The sequence below is a fragment of the Simochromis diagramma genome, unplaced genomic scaffold (assembly GCF_900408965.1).
Source record: "Simochromis diagramma unplaced genomic scaffold, fSimDia1.1 OVJJ01000304.1, whole genome shotgun sequence".
NCBI lineage: Eukaryota > Metazoa > Chordata > Actinopteri > Cichliformes > Cichlidae > Simochromis > Simochromis diagramma.
Genome location: NW_024387030.1, coordinates 20259129 through 20278587, shown reverse-complemented (window position 1 = coordinate 20278587; position 19459 = coordinate 20259129). Strand labels below are relative to the sequence as shown.

Here is a 19459-nt window from a genome sequence, read left to right as displayed (position 1 = left end):
AGTTCCAGCTTTCTTTCCCGCTGCTTTCCACCATAATCCAATGGACCTACCAACATCATCTCATATCATGTTTTAACAGCATGTTGCCCTGCTTTCTGCTTTTTGTAAATGCATGTGTTTAGTTGTTTATTGTAATCTCAAACCCCAACTGTGAGAGCTGTGCTGCCAGGGAGAAGCTGACGCTACCATTTTCTTCTTCTTGTATAGAGTATAATGACTGGTGGCAAAACAAAGTTCACCAATATTCTCGCGTGCATACTATATATGGACATATCTAAGTCTATAAACTTTGGCCCTAAAAATTGTTGTTTGTGTGTGCATGTGCATACATGTGTGCCCTCCTATGCCGTTGCATATGCCGACCTGGCATGAAGAGAGGCTGGCTGCCGACCACATTTGGGTGTAACGGGCGAGAATCCAGCAGACTAATTTGGGTCTGGCTGGGACGGCGCAGTTATTATTTTCCTCTGGACCATCAGGCAGAGGACACACAGCCATCTGCTGCACGCGCATACACAAACACACACGTCTCAATTATATCACTAAGAGGGCAGCTGCAAGCGCTGCCTGTCGTAAACACACACACACACAACGTTTATAAGTACATGAACATGCACACATTATACTGTGTTGTTGGATCAACAGGGTGTTACAGAGAGACAGATTCTCCTGCTGGCGGCCTCTACAGAGAATGACAGGAAAGGGACACAGACAATGTTTCCATCCACCTGTTTCATGAGCATTTTGAATGAGGATGTGAAAAACTATGAAAACAAAAAGATGACATTGTATGCCAATCCCACCCCACGCCACAAAAAAGTTGTTAACCTCTATGACTGCATCAATCTCTTTTTTCATTCTCTCTTAAAAAGGCGCACACAGTTAAATTCAATCCTGTCACAGGTGAAGAATGGCAGTATGTACAACAGTTTGTGAGATCAGAAACAAGTGTGAGATCAGAAATGTCACTTTTTTAAGCATTTTTTTCAGGTCAATTTTATCATCTTGTAAGCTATTTTGGTCAAAATCTGGACAAAAGCTCAACATGCAGAATCAAATTCAATTTAAAAAAAAAAGTTAAAATGGACCCATCTGCACACTTCCAGATCAAATCAAATCATTTTGATCAATTGTTGGATGCTACTAGACTAACTTTGCATGATTCATGATCTAAAATGCTCCCTCCCCTCCCTTTAAGATAATTTTCTTCTGATTGGAGGTCCCTCCCAAATAAGAGGTTTTAAAAGCTACAAAATCCTGCATTAAAATTCCAAAATGAGAAAAAAATTTAGCTTAAAAAAAGAACAGAAAAGAAAAAAAAAAGAAGTATGAGGTGAAGTTGAGGGAGAGGTGGGATGTTAACTTTTCGCAGCAGCCATGTTTAATTACAGCTCCACTCTTTGTTAATGACTCTATTAATAGGCTGTTTGATTGGCCGGCCACGTCCCCCGTCTCCCTGACGAGACAGCAAAGAAACAAGTTAAACGGGTAAATCCTCTTTACACATAAATCTGCCTGAAGATTGTTTCAGCGCCGACCACCAAGCGAGAAAATTCATAACCTCGTCAATTTGTTAAAAGGCTTAAAAAAAAATCCTCCCTCACCTCCCCGCCACCCAGTCATTTCTCCTGCACGCCACGATCTAATTAAAGTTGAAAAATAATTAGCGATATATTTTCCTTCCTTTAAAGAGAAAAAATGAAAAAAAAAGAGGGAAGGCCAGTGATTAAAGGAGAAGAGGAGGAAGGGAGAGCAATTAAGAGGATGGAGGTTGACGAACTCTGTGTACACATGTAGGATTACAGGGTGAGACTCGAACATAGCAGAGACAAGCTTGATCTCTCCCTCTCTCTCTGTCTTTCACTTCTTCTTCTTTTTTTTTTAATCGGTGTGCCACTTCTTCAGCAGCTGATAAAAGCTGAAAGAACAAGATAACCAGCTCAGCGGAGCTGCCGGAAAAGCTTACGGGACCCGATTTGACAATTAATCAATTATTTGATAGAAATCATCAATCAATCTAAGTGGGGGGAATTAATCCAAGAGGTGGATAGAGAGAGATACAGAGACACAGTGATGGAGAGAGAGAAGAGGGGGAGTGATGTACCTTCTTCTTTAATTTGGTAAACTGATTGGCTTTTTTCCTTGTTTCCATATCTTAGAGCTTCCTATATCCAATTTACAGAGACAGAGTTTACAAACTAATGGAGAGAGAGAGAAAGGGAGAGCTACATCACAGCACAGATGGTAAATATGAGTTTCTTTCAACAAAACAATGCTCAGCTCAATTTACAGATATTGGAACGTGACTGTCAGAACATTATACACGAAGACCTCCAGTCAAAGAGGCAACTCGGATTCATTATCAAACATCCTGAGCTCCATCAGTAACCTCAGACTGTACAGAGGTTACTCTGTAACATAGTTTTCAGTGCAACTGGGAATAGAGAAATAATACACATGCTCAAATCCAAGACTTAAACCTAGCATCACAGGACAGGAGACACAAAGTTATTGGTGTGTGATTTGCTCCAGTCGCACACACTCGGGGTAAAGGTTGATACAACGTTGAAGATTACAATGACTGGACAAACCATAAATCTTTTTCTTTTTTATGCATTGAACAATGGTTCTGCCGGATGTTTCTTTCCTGTTAAAAGGGAGTTTTTCCTTTATACTTTTGCCAACCCCCTGGGGGTCATCTGATTGCTGGGGTTTTCTCTCTGTTATTGTATGGGCTTTACTGTACCTTACAGGAGTGTTTCCCAACCTTTTGGAGCCATGGCACATATATAGCAGAAATGGCTCGGTGTGTCCCCAGTATACCTTATTCGCTTTCTTCTGATCACTACTCATGCTAGGGCCTTCATCTGGGTTGGAATTTTCTCCAGGATCCAGGACAGATTGACAAAGACTTTTTCTTTTGCAATATTTATCTATTGCTATTATGCGCTGTGTCTTCTCACAACATCACTATTATGTAATTTCTTCTCCGTCTTCTTCTGTTTTACAGGTAGTTGGCAACCCATTTAATTAGAGCAGGTATTTGTACTGCCCTCTAGTGGAAGAGAATGTAATTGTTCTGGCCGTTACTCACACCTATTGCTTAGAGTACTAATCAGGTGGAACCAGTTAATCTTTCACGGCACACCTAATCATTTGGTTGGGAAACACTGCCTGAAAGTATAAAGCACATTGAGAAAAATGTTGTTGAGATTTGGCGCTTTAAAAATAAAAATAACATTCAATTTAATTGAATAAATGACAATTTCAAATGCCTAGAGTAAACTAGAAAAGACCCAGCCTAGCTAATTTAGACTGGATTAGTTGGTGGGGTTAGGTTGAATGCTAATTTCTCATAGCTGTGAATGTGAGTTTGAATGCTTGTCTGACTCTTTGTCTTAGCTTTGCCACCATCTGGTGACATGTCTGTTGTGAACCCTGCCTCTGGCTGGGATACCTGACTGGAGTAGGCTCCAGCACCCCTGCAACCCTGATAAATATAAGTTGAAAAGAATGGATGAATATAAAGAAATCCAAAGAATAGTTAATATATACTGAAGGATTGAGGGGTATTTGGGTTAATTTCAGCTTTTTAGTCCCATGACTTGTTAAGGAGTTATAGAATAAAAAAAAAAGGAAAACAATGAATCACAGCACAGCAATAGATGTCATGTCTATATATAGTTATAACATTTCCCGATCTAATCCTTATATTAGCAGAATATCACACATCAGTGCTTTCCACCAACTGTTACATGCATGATTTGTACGAACACTTTCTGATCTGCTAGTGCTATAAGTAAGGTTTGGCTAACATTCTGAAAATTCTTCTTGTATGTTTGAGAGTTTCACAAATCTCTCAAGAGTCTTTTTAATATTCATGCTGCACAGACACAAGGACACAATCATTGTCAGTTGTTCTCTGAAGGACTGTACGAGCGCCTCGCCTTACAATCCATCATGTAAACAAGTAAACATCGGTTGCTGACCTTCCAAATTGATTGTTACTGCCTGCTACAGTCGTATGCAATCAGGTGTTGGAATACGTGTCATTTTCCTGCCTGTGCCTTAGGTGTCCCTCTGTACTTCTGAAGCCAAGCCAAGGAAGAAAATACTATTTGTGTCACTGTGTCAACACAAAGTTTAGGGACCAAGTAACAAAGATTAGGCTAAGCTCACAAAAAGATTGTGGTGGAAAAACAACATGCACAAGAAACACAGATTCTGTTGTCAAAGTGATAGACTTTTTACACCAAACAGCTAACTAGTGAGCAGTTTTCACACACACATGCCCCTCAGTGCGGTTTCAACAAATATGTCCTCTCTGTTTGCATGGGGGCCTGGCAGGTACTTCCTATAAAACCAACCGAATGTAGCTCCTTGTTGACGATTGGCTCTTTGATCTATGTCCCCTTTCACAAGTCTTTGCAAGTGAATTGAAAAGGGTGCTTTTCCTGATTTCTACCTGTTGTGCAGTAGATGGCGTTTGGCACGCTGCTGAGACCTTTGTGCAGTGGTGCATTCAGGCACTGTGGGAATCACCAAATGTGGAACTCAGCTCATTAATAACATCTTTTTTTTTTTTGTAAAGAGAAAACTTAGAAAAACGATTTGGCCTTAAAGATGACAATACAGCTCACAAAACCAGTTGTGTTTGACAGCTGATGGCTACATTTCAAAGCAAACACTGTAGGTTAATGAAACAAATTTGTTTCCTCTTATTAAAATTAAGTCAGCAAAAGCAGACAAACATGTCTAATGATGCTTTTTTTCCTTTTTTTACTCTGTATTTCCTGTTTTCATGAACAAATATTGGCATTTCGTACACAAGCTGACAGAAGCTACAATGTAAACAGGCTGATATGACAGTTTGAATCCTATTTAATTCAGCAACACACACACACGCACACGCACACACACACGGCTTGTCAATACAGACTTATTAGTGCCTCCAAGGTCAATGTGTCGACCTTCAGGATGGACGCCTGTCTCTATTAACAGGAACTGGGGGAAAGTGAGCCAATTGAGACACAGAGCTCGTCACCAAGCTGACAAAGTACAATGACGTGCCCCCCACCCCCACCCCCATCCCAACACATACACACACATACACGGCAATAAAATATGCATTGTCGCTCGCTGCACAAATCAACAACCGTCCGACGAGCTGATGAGATTTTAAATGAGCCTTAATTTGTTGGGAATTGTCTTTGGTGACGATAGACGAGAGAAGGAAGAATGATAGAACAAGAGACGGACTAAATAAACACCAAGAGACAACCAGAGATAAAGATGGAGAGACAGAGAGAGAGAGACAAAGGATCGAAAACAACAGGACTGATCTTTGAGATGCTTAATGTTTTTTCTTGACATAGCAGTGACAAAACAGGCACACAGGTGTGCGACTTACCTGTGACAATCCCAGGTAGATGGAAACCGTCTCAGAGATGTAGAGGAAGCGCCCCTCTTTGTTTAGTGCAAATACAAACCCATCCAGAGACTGAAACAGAGAAAAGGAGAGGTGGACGTTAAATAGATTTCTCAAAAAAAAAACCTGTCTTGGGTACAGAGTGTAAATAAAAGATGGCATACGAGTTCATCCATTGTTTTGTTTTTTTAAATAAAAAAATGAAAATTGTGTTGATTTCCATAAAACTTGAAACTGCTGATTAAGACAATAAACTCATCAGAAAAAGGTTTTCTGTGTTCATAGAGGAAGGGAAATGAGGGTCATTCTCTCACAGACTTCTACACAGTCAGAAATCGTTTTGCAGCCCCACCAGTAAAAAGAATGTAGATTCAGGGCATTTACTTTACTTCTTTCCTTCTTTCCTTACTTTAGGAATTAACTGCATATGCATAAAACATTTTTTTAACCTAATTTTGCATGTTCACGATATTACTTTAGTGAGTTTCTCTTTTTCTATTGTTTTTAGTTAACAGCTACAGTGTTTTTCCACACTAGCTTTTAGTGGAGTTTTAGTTCAGCAGAATGACCTTGCTTCAAAAGCAGCTACCGACCCAACAAGTCAATAAAAGCCCATTAAAATGTAGCAGCTACAGCCACAATAGTCTTGATTGTGATTTCTTTTTTTCTTTTCCATCTCCTTCTTTGTGTTGTCTCTGTCACTTTCTTACCAACTAACCCCCCGCCCCCACTGTCACTTTGTTCTTGCCTAAAAAGATACAAATTCCCTACCTCTGCTGCTGTTAAACAATGGATGGTGGGGCTGTGTTCATGAGGACATCACAGAGCAGGAAGAAACAGTCCAACATAACACAGCAGACGGAAAATAAAGTAACTCATATTTCCTCCTGTTGACAATGTGACAGCAATGAAAACAGAAATCTGACAAATTTTCCAGATGTCACTGTGACATCGACATCTTTTCATTATTCGTAGGTTGTTTTAAACATTTGCTTTCACTTCCTTCATTAAAAACAAATCTCAAGATTTAGCTGACAAGAGGATTTAAAAAAAACCCAGATACATGGAAAAGTAAGTTCCTCTACACACACACACACCTCCACCTCCACAAAGACATCCAAGTGTGTCTAATGGTGTATTTCCGTGACGATCATGGTGCCACACTCGACTTCAGCAGCAAATCACACATGCAAAGATGACACACACATGCACATGTACACAAACGCACACACACACACTCAAGCAAATGCACGTCTGAGTGTGTCCAATGCTGCTGTTATGGGAAGATCATGGCAGAACACTCGACTCCTTGAACACAATACACTGGATCCAAGCGCACACAGACACACACAAAGGCAATGATACTCCAGAGGTCAGCCAGGTTAATTACATGTAGCGTCCTACTGTTATTGGTAATACACGGTTTCCTCCTGTGTGCACATGCATGTGTGCATGCTAGTGTGTGTGCGTGTTATATCTTGACACTAAGTGCATACTGCACGGTGTGTATTACTTTGGGAGAGAAAGAAGTGCAAGCAGTCTGAACCATTTAAAGGGATTGAAAATAACTGGCTAAACTATTAGGTACAGTCCAAGACAATGTGTTTTTTTTCTTTCATCTGTTATTGTTACATTATTGATCATGGATCAAAGCTATTGACCCAATAAAATGATTTAACATAGAAATACATTAAACTATCAAACAGCTACCAGAATGACTCCCCTTTTGGATGCTTTGATACTTTGAGGCTTTTACATTAATCAGAAAAGAGAGACAAAGAAAAAAGAGACTTTTTGGATTTTGACAGTTCAAATGTCATCTGTGTAGCAGCTAAGTAGCACCTTCGGTGTGACTGTTGGGTATTTAATTTTCTTCTTTCTCTTTGTCAGATATAAAGTGCTATTTGGAGATGGCCTTTAACCTTTTATGCCTGGCTAATTATTCTAATGCTTACATGGAGGGGTGTGGGTATGTGTTGTCGCTGCACCCCCACCGCCTGTGTCCGTTTAGTCTGCCCTCTCAGCTAATGAGATGTTAATGAGATGTTAATCATCAGTGAGCCGCATCAATGTCCATCCATGCTGGGTTCCTCATTAACACACATCCTGACTCTTTCTAAGTAGGTGTGCGCAAGCTTTTGTGTGTATATGTGCAGTTGGGCACATGTTTGCTGTGTTTCTCTATCTGTGTGTGTGTGTTGTCAGATTACGATCCAGATGGTTGTTCTCTGTTTTGATGCCTTTCACTTTAAATGTCTTTATCCTCTAATAAGTTCATTATCCTTAGAAGACATTTAAACATAACAGCTAGCTCAATATAATATTGGTTAGATATATTAATCTGGTCCCAATAACACACAGTTTATGAAAATATGACTGGAACCTGTTTTTGTGCTTTGCATAGAAAACAGAAAAATATAAAATGCATTCACACTACAAGTGACTAAATTGTAAAACGGACCATCGGGTCACCACTGAAGTGCTGCTCTTGGACTTGCCAGTATCATCTCTGGGCTTGTCTTCAAATGGACAGATAATTCCAAGATATGGTTTATCTCTATATGACTGGCTGATGCTTCAGCACATCAAGCACAACTCTGATTCATTGCACATCACAACCATCAAGCACTGGCACGTGCCAGGCATCAGTTTGTAGCTTTGTAGCACCATTTTCCATTGACATTACTAGTAGTCAGTTGCCTCTGCATAGCTAGTGTGAAAACAGCATTAGTCACTTTGTTTAAATCAAACCAGCTGGGGTTATGAGAGCCTGTGAGCTTTGCATATGCTGAATTTGTTCTTCCTCATTTGATAGGATAAAAAGTGGAAACAATTTACAGAAGACATGCCTTTGATAAATGTGCACTAGAACAAAGATGACTGAGACTTCGTTTTGCAGAGACACTGCTACAAAGAAATGGAACTCAGACAATCTCCAACACTGTAATGCCACAGATGTTGGTCGTTCCTTCTTTCCCTAAAAGCCCCTCGACATTATATCCGAGCCAGTCCGGTGACTGGAACGATATAAGCTCATAGTTGAGCTTTTCAATAGTTTCAACTGTGCGATGGCAGACATCAGAGAACAGTCCAAGAATAGGTTTAAGAAGCTGGAGATTTGCATAATCAGATTTTACTGATAATTCTATACATGAAGTTTTAATAATCAGGCCGTTATTGGAATAAAGCTCTTTCCATTCACATGGCTATGGGTTTGGCCTTGTTACCATTAAGTAACTGTTTCTTGGACATACACATATACCGGCAAGAATGAATAAATGGTCATGGTCCCCGTGCCTGCCCTCACAAGGCTACACTTGTGCTTTTGCTTTCTCTCTCTCTCTCTCCCCTACCTCTCTGCCTGGGCAGAGCTCACTGCTGGCTCCCGCCCTTGGCTCACACACCTGTTGGCGATCAGCTGATTTCCCGACTACTATTTGAGGCTGGGCCACAGATCTTCTCATCGCTGGATGATTGTGCTACTAACGTTAGTCTCTCTTCCCAGCTCCCGTGGTCTTGTACCTTTACGCCCTACCTTCGTGACTTGTGAGTGATTTTTCCCTTTCTTGTTCCAGTTTACCTTCCGGACCTGTGACCTTCCAGCTGTACGAACGTGTGTGAGTTGGATGTGAGGACGTGAGCGAGCGTGAGAGAGAGAGCCTTCCCCTAATCCCTTGGAACCCTGGATTTTTCTCCGTCACTGTATATATTATCACACTGGTGTGTAAATAAACGGTGCTCTGAGACGTCAACCTGTTCTGCGCTTGAGTCCCTGCTTTCAGATTGTGACAGTTTCTTTCTTTCATTTAATTTTTACTGTGGACCTATTGCAAAAAAAATAAGAAAAACAAAGCAAAACAAAAAACCTTAAAATTTCTATAATCAATAGTGTGAAAACACAAACTTTCCTGTCATTTGATTGTTTATCAATTACTCAATTTCTGTGGTGTGGTATAAATGCCCATGGGGCAGATCTTTATCAGCAGGAAGCACTATTAAACTTGCAAATTATGTTAAAAGTTCCCATTTTTTTCTCTCCTTCGTATATTCCACAGCCATTGAAGTCATTGCCAAGCAGATTCTGACCCTCAGGCCTAGTGTCTGACACCCCTGCTCTAGAAAAACTTTCTCTGTAATGTTCAAAACTATGTAACAACCATTAAATTCACAGCCTTAGATGAACCATAATGCACAATATGTGTGAGAAGTAACTATTAGAACCTATGATACATCTACTTTGCTCAATTTTGTTAACAGAAGTCTTGTTGAGAGCCACTGAATGGTTACTATATTATAATATACATGCTTAAATAGTTCCTGAAAAGCTAAAGGGGTCTAATAAACCTAAGTAAAGCCATAATCGGTTGATAGTTAGTCCCCATTTTCTTCAGCGAAAGCTGCTGAGGTTTCTTGGAAAATTGTGACACAGCTGGTACGCCTCTGTCTTTTTGCCCCTTTATACAAACACAAGCCAACAGGGGGAAAAGGCTGAGATGTGGAGATAATCACAACCTGTGTTTTTCTTTTTACAGTTTTATCATCTTGTCTGATTGAGGTCCAGGTTTAGCAACAAGCAGCTCCAGGTGAAGGAACGCAAATCTGCCCATTTCAGAGGGATTAAAACGGATTAATTAGAATTGGAAAAGCGAGTTGAAAGGTGGAGGCACGTGTGTGTGTGTGTGTGTGTGTGTGTGTGTGTGTGTGTGTGTGTGTGTGTGTGTGTGTGTGTGTGTGTGTAAATTATGCTGATATGAACTGATGTAAACACTCACACAGACAGATATAGATGTGCTGTAAACAAACATAACCTTGCTGACTGCTTTGTTAAGTCCCCGGTTGCCTCCCAGAGGTTAAGCAGGCCTCTGATTATTAGAGCTCTGAATCCAACCAGAGCACAAACCAAATTTTATTTTTCTGCTGTGAGCTCGTGGTTTTTCCCTCAGCTTCCTTTGGTTTACACCAGAAATTATTTACAAGGTCGACAGGGTCTTGAAAGGTCGGTGAAAAGTTGTAAGATGCACAAAGGTCAGTGTAAGACTCAGAAAGCAAGTGTTTTCAAGCCTCACTAACTGACATTTTCAGCATGAATAGATGCCATAGTTTCACACTGCTGTTAACTATAACTACTCTTTTATTTATTGTGAACAGAGGGAAGCAGCTGTAACATGCAGGGGGGTGTTATTTTTTCATGGCAGAGTGTGATTGGACTACAAACCTGAATGGATATCAAAATGAAAAAGAATATAAATAAGCCTGTAAGAACATAATAACAATCTCACATTTAACCCTAAACCTCATCTGTAGCTTAAGCAGCAATAAGACTGGACTGGAGCCTGTAGGGCATGACAGCCATTCACACTCACAATCACAGCAGTTAACCTAACACAATTGCATTCAGACTGTGGAGCAAGCCCACACAGAACGTGTAATGTCTGCATGAGGAGGGTGCAGCCAGCCCGTGAAACCAAACCCAAAATGATCTTGCAAAAAGACAACAGTGCGAACCACTACACTGCCAGGATGTCCTATCCAAAACTTGATGAGATCCACACCCACACTCTAAGCCAAATTCAGGCTTCATCAGACAGATTTGAGCTCTACAAACAAGACTAATCCAAAGACACTGAACCAGACAAAGACAATGAAACAACAGTGTAACCAGGATGAGCGACGCAGCCATTAGATGCAGTATCAGCTGACCTCAGCCTGTTTGCAGCGATATTGTTTTTCCTGGCCTTTGCTGTTTTCCACTTGTATTTGCATATTAATAACACATGCAGACACAGTGGGACCGTAGACCGTGTGTGCACTGTCTGGTTGGTCTATATGACTGTGCATATGGGTATGTTTGGGCTCTAGCTTGTTAATATTTTATTTTTCATAGTTGTGTGTGTGTGTGTCTCTGTGTGTGTGTGTGTGGATATGCATCCAGGACCTTATATCTACATGCATGCACAGTGCAGAAAGACCAAGGATGAGTCTTAAGCACACACACACACACACACACACACACACACACACACACACACACACACACACACACACACACACACACCTCTGCACAAAATAAAGTAACAACACATCCAAACATGTAGAAAACACAAGTACGCACACACAAGGTGGAACTAAATGGACATTACGGCAGAAGTCACGCACTAAGACACACATACACAGAGTCATTGTCTCTATCTCTTCTCCTCTCTCTCCCTCACACACACATGCACACATATACAAACACACGCCCTGTGGCAGCAGTCCGTGTGTGTGTCTCTTTATGAAATCACAGAGGGTCTGACCGCCTCATAGTAATTATGCTAATTGCCTGGATGCCCTTGCCTTTATTTATGCAGGGCTGCTAAGATAAATAAAAGGAAATTGCTTTGGATCTAACTGTATTCATTTCAGCATGCTAACTAGAACACTAACTCTGCTCTCTGAGTCTGTGTGTGTGCGCAGCAAGAGAGCAACGGAGCAAGTGAGTAGGGGGGTGAGGTGTTCACAGATTTGTTTACCCTTCACAAATTCTGCAGGTAATTGCAATTTTGATTGTATATTTATTTATTTTGCTCCGTGTGTGGATGGATTGTATTGATGCTGTGTGTGTGTGTGTGTGCACTTCCTGTCTCTCAGTCATAATGAAATGCTTTGTTCTATTAACCAGAATATAACTGTCTGAGAATCACAGACTGCTCTGAAGTGAAACTAAAGCTCCTGAACAAAACGATCATAAGAAGTGCTCATTTTAATATGCAGCTGAAGGAGTTTAAATTAAATACTTGCGATTTAAAGATTTATCAAGATGTATCTCGTGCAAAATCCTAAAAAAGCCTCCCAACATCACTGAACCACTGCAAGATCCAATGCGACCCACCCATATGCCTACTTTTATGCAATTTCTGACTTATCAGGTGTCATATCTGCTGTGTTCCGATGTTGGCTCTGTTCTCTGCAGGATTATTCTGCTGCTGTTCTGTGTAGCATGAAGATGGAAGTAAGCATGTGACTACAGGGAGTGCAGAATTATTAGGCAAGTTGTATTTTTGAGGAATAATTTTATTATTGAACAACAACCATGTTCTCAATGAACCCAAAAAACTCATTAATATCAAAGCTGAATGTTTTTGGAAGTAGTTTTTAGTTTGCTTTTAGTTTTAGCTATTTTAGGGGGATATCTGTGTGTGCAGGTGACTATTACTGTGCATAATTATTAGGCAACTTAACAAAAAACAAATATACCCATTTCAATTATTTATTTTTACCAGTGACACCAATATAACATCTCCACATTCACAAATATACATTTCTGACATTCAAAAACAAAACAAAAACAAATCAGCGACCAATATAGCCACCTTTCTTTGCAAGGACACTCAAAAGCCTGCCATCCATGGATTCTGTCAGTGTTTTGATCTGTTCACCATCAACATTGCGTGCAGCAGCAACCACAGCCTCCCAGACACTGTTCAGAGAGGTGTACTGTTTTCCGTCCTTGTAAATCTCACATTTGATGATGGACCACAGGTTCTCAATGGGGTTCAGATCAGGTGAACAAGGAGGCCATGTCATTAGTTTTTCTTCTTTTATACCCTTTCTTGCCAGCCACGCTGTGGAGTACTTGGACGCGTGTGATGGAGCATTGTCCTGCATGAAAATCATGTTTTTCTTGAAGGATGCAGACTTCTTCCTGTACCACTGCTTGAAGAAGGTGTCTTCCAGAAACTGGCAGTAGGACTGAGAGTTGAGCTTGACTCCATCCTCAACCCGAAAAGGCCCCACAAGCTCATCTTTGATGATACCAGCCCAAACCAGTACTCCACCTCCACCTTGCTGTGCTCTGAGTCGGACTGGAGCTCTCTGCCCTTTACCAATCCAGCCACGGGCCCATCCATCTGGCCCATCAAGACTCACTCTCATTTCATCAGTCCATAAAACCTTAGAAAAACCAGTCTTGAGATATTTCTTGGCCCAGTCTTGACGTTTCAGCTTGTGTGTCTTGTTCAGTGGTGGTCGTCTTTCAGCCTTTCTTACCTTGGCCATGTCTCTGAGTATTGCACACCTTGTGCTTTTGGGCACTCCAGTGATGTTGCAGCTCTGAAATATGGCCAAACTGGTGGCAAGTGGCATCTTGGCAGCTGCACGCTTGACTTTTCTCAGTTCATGGGCAGTTATTTTGTGCCTTGGTTTTTCCACACGCTTCTTGCGACCCTGTTGACTATTTTGAATGAAACGCTTGATTGTTCGATGATCACGCTTCAGAAGCTTTGCAATTTTGAGACTGCTGCATCCCTCTGCAAGATATCTCACTGTTTTTGACTTTTCTGAGCCTGTCAAGTCCTTCTTTTGACCCATTTTGCCAAAGGAAAGGACGTTGCCTAATAATTATGCACACCTGATATAGGGTGTTGATGTCATTAGACCACACCCCTTCTCATTACAGAGATGCACATCACCTAATATGCTTAATTGGTAGTAGGCTTTCGAGCCTATACAGCTTGGAGTAAGACAACATGCATGAAGAGGATGATGTGGACAAAATACTCATTTGCCTAATAATTCTGCACTCCCTGTATAGTCGTCCAGATTGCAATAACATTGCAATCACTGAAAGGTGAAGTGAATAACATTGATTGTCTCTTCATCATGGCGACTGGGTCAGAGCATCTTCAAAACTGCACGTGGGGTACAAAGGCTGGCCCATGTGGTCCAATAAAAACAGACATAGGCACGAAATGTTCATGCTGATTCTAATAGAAAGGTGTGAGAATACACAGAGCATCACAGTTTGTTGCGTATGGGGCTGCATAACCACAGACCATTATTATCCCGTGCCCAACAATGGGCAGAACCGGACCACAGAGCAATGGAAGAAGGTGGCCTGGTCTGATGAATCATATTTTCTTTTAAATCGTTTTGATAGCCAGGTGCATATTCATCACCTACTTGGCAAATACCTGGCACCAGGATGCACTATAGGAAGAAGGCAAGCTGGAGGGTCAGCTTGATGGTTTGGGCAATGTTCTGCTGGGAAACTTTGGGTCCTGCCATCCATGTGGATCTTACTTTGACATGTACCACTTATCTAAGAATCTTTGCAGACCATGTCCCTTCTTTCATGGAAGCAGTATTCCCTGATGGCTGTGATTTCATACTTATCTACTAATCAGCCATAAAGTGAAATGAAATGGTTTGAGGAGCACAACAATAAGTTTGAGGTGTTGACTTGGTCTCCAAATTCCCAGATTTCAATTCAATAGGGCAACTGTGGGACATCCTGGTCCAATCCATGAAGGCCTCACCTCGCAATGTACAGGACTTAAAGTATCTGTTGCCAACATCTTGGTGCCAGATAAAACAGCGCACCTTCAGGGGTCTAGTGGAATCCATGCCTTGAAAGGTCAGGGCTGTTTTGGCAGCAGAAGGGAGACCAACACAATATTAGACATGTGGTCAAAATGTTATCCCTGATCTGTGTATGTAACATTTTAAAAAAAAAAAAAATCACAGTAGCATAATGAAACAGCTTTGTTTGTCTAAAGTACGAAATGTAAGCACAAAATATTCTCATTTTAAAGTAAATGCCATATTAAGTACATAATAATAAAGAAGGAAGTTGGACGTCCAGATTGTGATTCTAAGAGCAAAGACTGAAGATAATGCCATCTTGTTTGTTCAACAGTTTAATGCACCTTCAAGGTGCCCCATCCATGTCTTGCTATGTAAGGTGGGTCTAATAAAATCAGTCTCACACTGTGACAGACTATACAGTATCAAATTGAAGGTGTCAGACTGTGCCGTGAACACAACAGTGTATAACAACAGATGAACATTATCCGCTTATATCAGCCATCTGTGCTGTTCTTTTGTATTCAAAATGAGGATTCACAAGGTTCCATCATTTCATTTTATGTGCGTTTCCTCTCCCAAACTTCAGATGTAATGTCACTCAGTGTATGCTGATTGGTTGGTTCATAGATTTGCATCATAGCAGCTGTCACACAGTGTGAGTCTGTCCTTAAATTTCTGACAGTCTGAATTTTGCTGCGGGCCTTTTCGGTCCACCAGAAGCTCCACATCATTCATTACTGGATGTGCATGATCTCATGTCATCACTATTTGGAAACACTGTCCACAAATTGCACCATGATTCTCTTATGACCAAGTCTGACAGTTTGTACTAACATTTCCTGCTACCCAAATGGTGAATTTGGGCTGATTTACATCGTCTAATCACCTTCCTGCAAACCTAAGTCAAATGCTTGAAGACACATGTACAGAAATTGATAGAACTGCAGATAGAAACACCCAAATGTTAGGCCACAGATGTTAAAAAAAGAATACCACTTGATGCACAAACACACACACAGACACACGCACAAACACCCACACCCACAAATGTCCTAATCTGGGTGTTCAGACAGTAAAAGAAAGAATTGCAATTGATTAGTGAGCACTGCTGAATGGCTCGCTCCCTCTGCTTTCCACCTCCTGCAGATTACTGCATCGATCGCCTTCACACACACACACGCACCACACAACAGATGAGGCCATCTTTTAACCATTCAGAACAGCGGTTTAAATGTTACTGTCTAGCTCTCTGCCTCTTAATGACAAATGGAAAGACTGTGTGTGTGTGTGTGTGTGTGTGTGTGTGTGTGTGTGTGTGTGTGTGTGTGTGTGTGTGTGTGTGTGTGTGTGTGTGTGTGCGTGTGTGTGTGTGCGTGTGTGTGTGAGAGAGAAGGAGGGCGAATAAATTGTAGGATAAGACAGAGAAATGGAGGGAAAGGGTGATGTATAGGAATGACAAATAAAGAAATCAAGAAACAAAGAGAAAGAGGAAAATGGAGGGCAGGTGATTAAAGACAGAGAGAAAAAAGACAATCAAACGTGGATAAAAGACAAACATATTGACAACACACAGAAAAAGCAAAAGTGAAAATTAAAAAGTAATAACAAAGCTGATTAAAGAGGCAGAGCTAAAGTATTGAAGACTGAACATTATACCTATTGACAGTGTTGGGAAGGTTACTTTTAAAATGTATTCCATTACAGAATACAGAATACATGCCCCAAAATGTATTCTGTAACGTATTCCGTTACGTTACTCAATGACAGTAACATATTCTGAATACTTTGGATTACTTAATATATTATCATGCTTTTTACAACAACGTGAATGTACTATTGCTGTGTGATTTATTACTATTACTGAAGGTCCGCGACTCCGAACTGTAGTAAAGGGACCTCTGACTAATATGGCGGGGTCCCTGTTGGCTCGTAGCCGAAAAATAGCTTTACTTTGTTGTGTGGGTCAACTTTTCTTGCGAGAGACAGAGAGAGGCGTTGAAAGGCTGCTCCAACGGAACTTATTGTTTTCGGAGGAAAACACAAACACGGTGTACAGTCCAGTCTTAATAGCTTACTTACAACTGGGCTCGTCAGGCACTCTTCTTGGCTGCAGTGGTTATTATTATATTTACATGCTTCCAGCTCCCGTTTTTCCTCGATGACAACTCGTACCTTTCCACTCCCCTTTTTCTCCCTCCTCTTGCTCACAGACACATAACGTGTATGGCAGTCCATTCTCCCTGCAACACGGACTACACTGCCCATGATGCTACATTCTTTAGAGCTATGCTTGTAGCATTCTGCTTGTTAGCTTAGCACAACAACAACAACAACGAAAAGGCGCTCTCTCACCCAGGAAACACACAGTCGCAGAGAGAGAGCGTCGCCCTGTAACCATGGCAACCGTAACGCTGCCGCCTGGAACAACAGAACGTAGCTGTCAAACAAAACCCAAACAGTCCTGACCCGCGACAATATGAAACAGGAAAGTACCGCAGTGTAATCCATTTATTTCAACAAAGTAACTGTATTCTGAATACCACCTGTTTAAACGGTAACTGTAACGGAATACAGTTACTCATATTTTGTATTTTAAATACGTAACGGCGGTACATGTATTCCGTTACTCCCCAACACTGCCTATTGACTAGTGTGATACTTTGACACACGGTTTTGAATCCATGCCTCCAATCGTCTGTCTTTTCCAGCAGATGTTAAACCTGGCTGTGGGAATTTGCTCCCATTCAGGGTGATGAGGTCTGGATCACAATTTTTGTTGTGGTTATTCCCAAATGTGTTGGATGGGGTTGAGGGCAGAGCTCTATGCCCAGCAATCACATTATTGCACTCCCAACTACGAATAGTACTTTATCTCTTTTACATCTATAAGAACTTGAAATGTTTTGTTTACCCATCAACCAAGTCCAACCATATGCTCACTTTGTGGCTCTATAAGTAAGTCACCTAACTTCCGCCATCTTTTTGTCATTATTGCTGTCACCACTAGAGTGCATGGAGTATTGGTTATATATACTGATGCTGACTGTAAGGTCCCTGTCAGTACTCTCGCGGCAGCGTTTTGGATGAACTGAAGGCTTTTCATTGTTCGTCATTATTATTAACTTGATAATAATAACAAACGTACAATCAGTTCATAAATGCATGAACTACTTCTTTAGCATCACTCTGAGAGAGGATGTTTCTAATTTTAGAGATATTGCACAAATGCAGGAAAGCAGTCCTACATATTTGTTGAATATGCACAGTGCAGGGCATTTCCTGGACAAAAAGATTTCAAGATTTCTCACAGTGTTACTGGAGGCCAAGGTATTTCTATCCAAAGTAAGCATTTGGTTAGACACTATGTTTTTTAAGACTTACTACGTAGTTTGAAGTGAGTGACTGGTTTTAAAATCATTGTGTGTTGCAACATTAAGCTGTTCTTTACTTTGTACCATGGAGCTTAAGCTAGAAAAAGAAAGACTTTTGTGTCAACATGCTTTTGGTTGCAGAGCAAAAAAAGAAAAGAAAAAGTGAAGGAGAGTAATGTACAAAGAGAGAAATGTGGAAGAAAAGTAGTACATTCTGTAGGAAAAAACACACAAACTGGAGAAAAAGAAGAAAAATGAGAAAAAGATGCAAACCAGTTGGCAGAAGAAGTGCCATTCATGACAAACAGAAGAATAAAGACTAGTCAAACAGAATCACCACAAGGAATGAATAACAGGGGAAGATTAATGGAAGAGAAGGACATTGACAGATGTGTTATTAATTGCAGGGAAGGGTAATACAGGACTGTTTCTTTATAACGAGAGAAACCAGTTAGAATGAGTTTTGCAATGGAGGAACTTCCTAAATGTATTTCATCAGTCTCTTCCTCTCAAAGTTTTGTCTTTGTGAGGTAACAGCTTGACTGTGTCCACATTAGAAGAATTCAAAATATAAGTTAATGTTTACAAGAGTGTGTCTGCATGCTTTGCGTTTAGCATATGGCTTTTTTTACAGTCTGACACCTCTGGGTTTTAAAGGAGCAGTTCCCTCATTTTATTCCAGTTCACTCCCAGTTCTCTCATTAACAGCAACTGGAACAACTGGAGCAGCAGACACTCAGCTGTATGGTGATAATAAAAACCTCCCTCTCCCAGTGCCTGTAAACAAAATACTTGTCTGGTTTCATTTTTATCGACTGCCTTTTTTTAAAGCAGCCTGGTCAACTGAACATTTGCCAACTGACAATAATGTGTTATATAAAAAAAAGATCTTCTGCTCATTTCTGTTTGGCACAATTTATAGAAAGTTCATTCAGGTTCCTCGCTAATTCGGGGATGTGTGCTTTTCTTAGTGGTTAAAAAAATGATTGGTGGTCCCTCCCTTTTTCATTAATTGGTCAAGATTGTGGACTCAACATAATAAATGAATTGAAGATGAACACATCGATTAGGGAGACTTAATCTAGAATAATCAATGCCATAAAATTGCATTACAGCAGTACTTATTCTACTAAATTGTGGCAAGTTTGATTCATAAAGATGTTGTCCCGCTGTCGTTTGACAGTTTTTATATGCCATATGCAGTGTGCCAAGACCACTTATGAATTGATTTTACCATAAAGAAAAAAAAAATCCTGTGGTCCTTTCAATTAAATGGAAAAAAAATACAGTGCCTAAATATTATGACTATATATCA

General features: G+C 40.6%; 1 protein-coding gene across 1 annotated transcript in view; it reads right to left on the bottom strand.

Annotated features, from left to right (window-relative positions):
• Positions 1-19459, bottom strand: part of LOC120740294 (neuronal PAS domain-containing protein 3) — a 381289-nt gene that overhangs the window by 114428 nt on the left and 247402 nt on the right. The window contains 1 exon segment of the mRNA XM_040042549.1: positions 5411-5500. Within this exon segment, the coding sequence (XP_039898483.1) occupies positions 5411-5500 (90 nt within the window).